General features: G+C 32.0%; 1 protein-coding gene across 1 annotated transcript; it reads right to left on the bottom strand.

The window, feature by feature from the left end:
• Positions 1–2,858: 2,858 nt before the first annotated feature.
• LOC112599265 lies at positions 2,859–5,152 on the bottom strand. The gene is made up of 2 exons (XM_025346073.1): positions 3,493–5,152; positions 2,859–3,094 (listed from the first exon to the last, which is right to left on the bottom strand). Exons 1-2 carry the CDS (start codon positions 5,150–5,152, stop codon positions 2,859–2,861), a joined length of 1,896 nt encoding a protein of 631 aa, XP_025201858.1.
• Positions 5,153–8,978: the final 3,826 nt, after the last annotated feature.

Genomic DNA, 8,978 nt, shown 5'->3' with positions numbered 1-8,978 from the left:
TGTTATTGACGTTATTGATTGTTTTATGATATTCAGATATTTATTATCATATGTGTTTTTGGCTCTTGCGGTTGCTAATTACCCAGGTTCTTTTTTTGATTGTCTGACCTTTTAAATTTAAAAATTGATAGGCCATCGAAGCAAAAAGAAATAGTAGACAAATATTTTAAAAAGCATTTACAGAAAAGAGGCAAATTATAATTTGTTTTTGCAAAATTTCTTATACTATAAATAGTACCTACTTAATACATACAAGGAGTAAAAAATGTGGAACGAAAAAGTTAGAAGATAATATAATATTTATATGCTATTTGGCAGCTAATAAAGTTACTCAAATCCTAATTTATTTTAGTTTATTTGATATTTTAAGAATATAATTTACTATGAAATGTGAATTGTAATTAAAATATTTTAAATTTAAGTTATTTCTAGTCACTATGTATATGGACATAATATGATACCTACATCATGGTAGCATGACCAAACATTAATTTGGTAAATTAGGTCTAAAATAACTCTTGTTTTATGTATTTTTTTAAAATGTTTTCTGACCTTTAAGCAATTTTTTAGATATACAATGAGTGATCGACACAAGACTCCTAGATTGTATAAAAGTAGAGCACAAAAAAGAAAATTAGCTGCGGATCAAAAAAAAAATTCAGAAGAAAGTCTCTCCTCCATTCCTAAACTGACTAATTATTTTGCTACTTCCAGACTGTTGGTTACAAATTCTAGTAGTCAATTAACAAAAGATTTAGTGACAAATGTTGTTGATATATCTAGCAACGAATCAGAATTTGATGATAATCTAGATGGCCAATCACAAAATGAAAGTGTAGATAATAACACAGAGTCGGTGCCAGAACTGGGGTTTGAAAATAATATTGGTCCATTAACGAAGAATGTAGTGACAAATGTGGTCGACACATCAAAAAATGACACAGAATTTGTTGAAAATCTAGAAGAACAATTTCCAAAAAATGAATGTGTAGATAATAACACAGAGTCGGTGCCAGAACTGGGGTTTGAAAATGATATTGGTCTGTGGCCTAATAAATGTACGAAGGAAATTATATCCTTTTGGATAAAAAAAGGTTTTAATGACTTACAGAACTGTGATGAAGAATTATTTGAAAAATCGTCCGTAAATCAAGATCGATGTGAACGTCCAGATCATGGTACTAGAAAATGTTCAATTAATCTTTTTAAAAGGATTTCGAAAAATAAAGAAATTGTTAATCGTTTTTGGCTTTGCTTTTCTCCGAGCACCAGGAAAATTTATTGTTACGTTTATAAACTTTTAGAAACTAATCAAGGAAATCTATCTAATAACGGGTATTGTGATTGGAAGCATGCATCTGAACGACTACGTCAACATGAAGCATCTATTTTAACTAAGAAGTTATCATTGAAAGATTCAAATACACAATTTCATGTTCCTAAAAATTTAAATGATACTCGTTGGTCATGTAGAGCAGATGCCACCAAAGCATTAGTATTAGGTTATAATGTATTTAAAGAGACTTTGGACTATATTTCAAAAGATCCAGAGCAAAAAGAAGTTGTTAAAAATGAAGCGAATGGACTTCTGAAAAAAATCACTAGTTTTGAAATTGCGTTTTATTTGTTATTTTGGAATGACATTTTAGATCGCTTCAACGCCACAAATCACTTGTTACAAAATCCTAAGATGGTTCTTCAATCTGCGGTAACAGCCCTTACTTCTTTGAAACTATTTGTTCAAGATAAACGAAATTCATTTGATGAATATAAAGAAGCGGCCAAAAAAATGTCAGGAAAAACCGACTACCCAGAAATTCGAATTTGCTCACAAAATGTAAGACTCACTCCATTGGAAAGTAGAAATCAGGAAACTACTCAATTATCCCAAACAGAAAAATTTCGATCTGATAACTTTCTCCCTGTTATCGATCAGTTGTATACATCTCTGACTGATAGAATAAAAGCCTATGATATAATATGTAAACGATTTGGATTTTTCAGCAAATTAGGAATTATAGAAACTTCAGAATTATTATTATCTGCCACAAATCTGGTCAATATATATTCTGAAGATTTGGAATCAACTTTAGGGAACGAATTACTGCAGTTTAATGGTTTGGTTAATTTACGTCAAAAAGATTGTAGAAAAGAAGAATCGTGGGAATTATTTTTGTTCAGGATACTATACGAAGACAATTTAAAAGTTACCTTTCAAAATGTAGACATTGCTCTGCGTATGTACTTGGTGTTAATGGTGGCAAACAGTAGTGGAGAACGCTCGTTTTCAAAAATTAAACTAATAAAAAATAGATTAAGAACTACAATGACACAAGATCGTCTATCCAACTTAACCATTTTAAGTATCGAAAGTGATGTACTTAAGTCCTTGGACTTTGAAGATACCATCAAACAATTTTCTATTAAGAAGTCAAGAAAAGTATGTTTATTATAAATAACTTGTACATTATATTTCTTTAGTATTTTATTTTTATATTTGTATATTATAAAATAACGTTGTACCTTGTACTAATGTACTAAATATTATTTAATGAATCAAATTTTTTATTGAAAATAATTTGAAGGATTTATTTTAGTTTACATTAGCATCAAATATATTTTAATAACAACTTATTTAATGGTTTTGATGTACTAATTTAAAAAAATAAAAAGAGATGACTTTAAAGGTTACTTGTACTTACTTATTAATTGTATTAACATTATATAAATCTGTATTAATTATGTTCAATAAGCAAAATTGACGTGATAAGAAATTAATAGCATGATGAGAGAATAACTCATCGGTAATATAATTTTAAAGTTTTAAAGCATGTAGATCAACTAAAAAATCTTATATTTCAATCTTGTATGGGCCCTGGGGCCCCCACAACATTAAATCCGGCCCTGACCTTCGTTATCGAATTGTCGTCGCTAATGGGGACCGTGTCGTTACTATCTTCTTTTATTGACATAACATCTTTAATTAAATTGTCATTATTCGAAGCCCATTTTCGCAATTCTAAGCCGGCGGATTGCATTGTCTTAATTAGTCCATCGCGTAATTGAACAGCTGATTCATAAGAATTAGTACCACCTAAAAATCATCCATATAAAAGTTGCGCCTTATAGCCGCTGCTATTATAGGATCGACATTTTGTGAATCGGCTAGTTTATGTAGGCATCCGGTGGCCAAAAAAGACGCAGGAACGGTTCCGTAAGTAACCGTGTTAAGTTGAAAAATGTTAATATTCTCCTGTGGATTTGTGCGCCACAAGATTCGTTGAAATATTCTATGGGCCTTTGTTACCCAAAACTGTCTGTACATTTTCGTAATATCCGCGGACAATACGAAATTATGTGTTCGGAAGCGAGCGAGTATATATATCAAATCGTCTTGCAAAACCGGTCCTTTCAACAATACATCGTTTAAACTAACGCCGTTACTAGTCTTGCATGAAGCGTCAAAAACAACGCGAAGTCGAGTCGACGTACTTGCTTCTTTGAAAACCGCATGATGCGGTAAATAATATGCTTCTTCTTTATCATTAATCTGGTCGTCTTGTACTTGCTCCATGTGTCCTAAACTTATATACTCGTTCATAAAATGTGTATATTCATTTTTTAATCTTGTATTGTTTGCAAAACGACTTTCTAGGTTTAATAGACGACGCTTAGCGATATTGTAAGACTCGCCTAAGTGTAACGAATTTTCGCGAAATGGTAAATGCACTGTGAATCGACCATCTGGTTCTCTTATCACCGTTTTGTCAAAAATACTTTTGCATGTCTTTTCTTCAATAGTATAGGTGTTATCTCCTTCAAATTCTTCTACACGCCAAAATCGTGGTAACATATTTTCTAATGTCACGTTGGTATGTATCGACGCGGTGTAGCATATACTGTTATTTAACGGTTTAACCTTATGATCGTAAATTTGCGTAGGCCCCGATAATACCCATCCGAGTTTTGTCTCTTGGAATATTGGACCGTTCGGTGCAGGTTTAATTCGACGTTCATCCATTAAATCGTAGAAATGTGTTGCGCCTATTAATAAATCGACTTTCTGTGGAGACCAGAATAGTGGGTCAGCTAAGCTTACGTTCTGCGGTATGTGACCCGTATTATATATGTGTTTCGCAGGTATATCGTTCGTAATTTTCGGCACTACTAACATTTTTAAGGTAAAACTATAGTCGTTAAATTTCGATTTCACCTGAGCGATAACATACGAATGTGCATGCTGTACTGTTGTTCCGATACCACTAATTTGATGATTAGTTTTTGACCTTTTTAATTTTAAACATTGCACCAATTCTTCAGTAATGAAATTACTTTGTGAACCTGAATCTAATAAAGCACGACATAATGACGAACTTTTATTTTCACCAAATACTCGTACGATCGCTGTCGATAAAAGTACCTGCTCGTAGTTTTTGTCATGCGAATGCGCGCTTATCGAGGAATTTACGTCAATTTGAGTTGAAGAGTGATTTGATTTTTCTTCCGTTATCGATCTCGCATCATTATTGGTTTTATGTTGGACAATATGCAGTAATGTATTATGTGTTTTTCCGCATTTGAAACAATTTCGGGATAAACATCTTTTTTTGGAATCATGTTTACGTAAGCATAATTTACACAATTCAATTTCATTAACTTTTTTAATACGATCATTAATTGATAGTGCCAAAAACGTGGGGCATTTGTAAATAGTATGTTTTAAGTTACATATAAAACAGCTTACTTCGGTAGTGGTCGTGAATGCTATAGAAGTTGTGCGGGTTTTATTGTGATTATTTTTTCGATTAATGTTGTTTTTAATTTCCGATGTCGAAATAGTATTTATATTATTTATAAGATTTTTTGACGATTCAACTGCTTCTAAAATCTGTGCACGGTCGTCTAAAAATATCATTAAATTTTCGATTTTTGGAATTTCGGTTTTTGGCGATTTCACCTCCCATTCAGTTAGTGTGTTTGAGTCTAATTTTGAACATATTATGTGTATAAGTAGAGGCCCCCAATCGGTTGGTCGTTGCTTTAATGCTTCAAGTGCCGATATATGAGTACGCAGTGAATCCGAAAACATTCGCAAACTATCCGATGAATTATCTTTGACTACGTTTAACTCACAATATCTTTTACATGACATTGAATTAATAACTTTTCATTATTGTAACGCGCAGTCAATGTCTTCCACGCGTGCTCGTAATTTATAGCCGTAGTTTCGAAATTTTTTATGCAATTTGCTGCATCGCCGTTAAGAGAAGAACGTAAATAAAAAAATTTTTGAATTGGTGTTAAATTACTATTTGTGTGGATTAATGCAGTAAAAATGTCTTTAAACGATACCCAATCATTATAACTACCATTGAATACTGGTATATTTAACGCTGCTAATTTAATGATCGACGATGTCGAATTAATGCTCTCTCCGTTGTTCGAGTTACGGAATAATGTTTCGTTTTGGTTTGCCCTAATAGAACTAATTTTTTGTTCGGCTTCCGCAACCGTCTCAAAAAATAAATTTTCAAAATCAATTCTATATTGTGAATGATCTGTTGTGCTAGTACTATTCTCTAATTCTTCAATCGCTGTTTGCACTAACTCGAAATTTTGCCAAGCGTCTTCTATTTTGAGCTGACGTGGTGGTATTTGTTTTATGTCATAATCGGGTGATTTTAGATAATTTTGAAACCGAGTTACTATAGCCTTTATTTGGCCGCGTCGCGCAATTAGTGTATTTATATCGGGTTCTCCCCAAGCCCGGATTAAGGGGGGGGCAAAGGGGGGCACGGTCCCGGGGCCCATTGATTTTGAGGGCCCATCTTTATTTGTAAAATATATGTTTTTAATACATTTAAAATAGTTATAAAGAATTTTTATACTTTTTTTTGTTCTTAATTTTATATCACGAAAAATTACTAAATGATAATAAATATTAAAATTATATACTAATAATTGATAACGTATATATGGTAATAATTGATATTAGGCATTTTTGATCTATTCGCATAAGGTACCCATATAATTTATATATGATAAGACGTTTTATTGTCCAGTCCATGTTTTTATTATCTAAATATGGAGGCAATATAATTAATCTAACTCTAAAAATAGAATTTTGTGAAGTCCAAAAGAGTATTAAGAATTGTATTTCTACATATAAAAATGATGTTGACTCTTCACTTGAAAATGAAATTATTCAATTTCAAACATTTTTACATTTAAGTAAAGTAACATTTGATGAAAGTGATGCATTTAGTTTATTAAAATGGTTCTACGAAAAATCATTGCAGGAAGTATTCCCAAATATTTTAATTGCTCTTAGGTTATACTTAACTATCCCAGTGGCCAATTGTTCAGCCGAAAGAGCATTTTCCAAATTAACAAGAATAAAAAATAAATATAGAACAAGCCAGACTCAGGAAAATTTAACATCTTTAATGGTATTGTACTCTGAAAATGATATTTTGAAATTGATTGATTTTAATGAAACGATTCAAAAATTCGCTAAAGAAAAAGCAAGGAAAAAAATTTAAGCTATTATTCTTTTTAACTAAAACAAAACAGTGTTTTCTATATTATGTATATAATATTTTAATGTATGTATAATAAATTATTACAAAACATTATTTTTTTTTTTTGTACAAGAATTAATAATAATATGAGTATACAGTCTTTAAAATGTAGTGTTAAAATTTTTTGAAGGTAAAGTTGAAAGGGGGCCCACTAAGTGTATGGTGTCCTGGGGCCCAATCCAACCTTAATCCGGGGCTGGTTCTCCCATCCTAATCGGGTGACGGCACTACGATACGAAATAGGAAAAGGAACTAAAAAAATTATGAAACGTGACACTCTTACCTTGACACTTTGACGTTTTGATTTTTATTTGATGTTGGGCTGGTTTGCTGACCTTGTACTCTGGACTTTCTGCACAGCAATAACAGTACTCGTACAAATTTTATAGCGATAAACGAAGTCAATCTACGGGATGTTAATTAACTATAGACGCACTTTCCCGCATTATAGACGACACGCTAGATTCATTAAGATATGTCGATACGCTGAATCTACTAAACTTAAAAAACGACAAAATAAAACGCACTTTTTTATAATATTACTCGTTCAAATCCGGTTTGAATGGACCAAATGTTGCCGTGATAAAATTATACCGACTATAGGATTTAATATTAGTGGACTGTATACAATAAAATAAATAATTAATTTATTTACGATATGAAATAATAAGTAATTTAAAGTTTATTAAAAGTTTTTAATTTCAAAAGAGCAGGAGTCGACACCTCTACGACTTAACATACTTTTCGCGACTGACTATAATAATAATATCAAAAACCTGTCGGTACCCTAGATCGACTAGCCCGATAACAATAGCGAGATACGGATATAATATGATATATGATACGATTAACAATATTGATATCTATACGTTTTTTTTAGCATATGGCGCTTATGTCCGGGAGTAGGGCCCGAAGGCCTAGTTCGGACGCCTATTTGACAGAATTTTTAGTGGGCACCCGTAGGTTTCTGCCATGCCCAGGTGGGGGGCGGCGGCTTCTCTCTCCAGACACCGTGACTGCCTGAAGAGTGACGCCGCCCGTGACCGAGATTCGAACCGGCGACGGTGCGCAACGCAACCGCCGCCTTAGTCCGCTCGGCCACTTCACCCCCATATCTATTCGTAACAGATACATTATGGAAAAAATGAGTAATACAATATAATAACTAACTCAGCACTCTTTAAGTATATAGTATTATAAATTATAATTTAAAAGTCTTAACTCATAACATAATACCACCATCACTATTCGAATGTAAGTATGCAACATAATATAATATTGTAATAATAATAACATATTCCTATAGGCATAATATTGATATATTAATATGCATATTATTTCAGATACGATTTCATTTTCATATATTATGATAAATTGATAAGATTATAATCGCATTATTAATTATGATCGTGAACTTTAAGGCGGCAAATTAAAATAGGCCAATTGGAAGCATCAAATCGATACCGGGTTCATAACATGGTGCAATATGTTAAAATGCGACTGGGCGGAAATTCGTTACGGCAATATATATGTTACGGTGAATGATGTAAACGTGGTAAAAGACGTCATTCCCGGGTAAATGACATCATTTACCTAAAAATTGGTAAACGTTGTAAATGCAGACATTCCCCGGTTTTTGTCGTCAATCACCAGTTTAATTGAAGAATGATGCTTAATACTTTTATGTCGGTATAAACGATCAGTGATAAGCGTGAAGGTACCGAATAAGCTTCGTTAGTTAAAAATATCATGACGGAAGTAGATAGATAAACGAAAATCCCAATTAGCAATAACGTCGATTCATTTAGTTTATTGGTTAGTATCGACTGGCATATTATAACGAGTTGTATTTGCTACAAATATGTGTTAATATTATTTGTAAAAATGTGTGTACTAGTTGTGGTACTAAAAAATGTGCTTGAAATGCAGCGGAAATGTTGTGCAGTTTAAAATATCATGGTAACCAAAATTGTACAAATAAATAATTTGATAATTTGTAATATGCATGTGTTTAAATATTTTTAATTAATCTATTATCTTCTTCAAATAAATATCAAAAATAAAAAATGAAACATCCACCAACACTAAGTCATTATTATAAATAGTACCTATAGTAAAAAAATCAGTGTATTATTTGAGATTTATCATCATTTACCACTAGTTTTGGTAAATGACATCAATGACCGGTGAAAGATGTACATTTGAATTTAAAATCTGGTTTTTTACATCATTTACCTACAAAATCGAATAAATTTTGTAAAAGACGTCATTCACCGGAGAATGACGACATTCACCAATATTCATCTTTCACCGTAACATATATATTTTATGGCAACTGTATGGAAAATAATAGGGCACAGCATTAACATATTAACAACCCATAGATGTTATTTTTGA

This window comes from Melanaphis sacchari, unplaced genomic scaffold (assembly GCF_002803265.2).
Source record: "Melanaphis sacchari strain LSU unplaced genomic scaffold, SCAv2.0 Contig504_pilon_pilon, whole genome shotgun sequence".
NCBI lineage: Eukaryota > Metazoa > Arthropoda > Insecta > Hemiptera > Aphididae > Melanaphis > Melanaphis sacchari.
This window is presented reverse-complemented; position numbering and strand designations above follow the sequence as displayed.

Bases quoted from the DNA above. Each gene is read 5' to 3' on its own strand.
- LOC112599265 (XM_025346073.1), bottom strand. From the start codon at position 5,152: ATGTCATGTAAAAGATATTGTGAGTTAAACGTAGTCAAAGATAATTCA. The intron at 3,095-3,492 runs GTACGTCGACTC...GATGATTTTTAG, and splicing joins TGCGGTTTTCAAAGAAGCAA to GTGGTACTAATTCTTATGAA.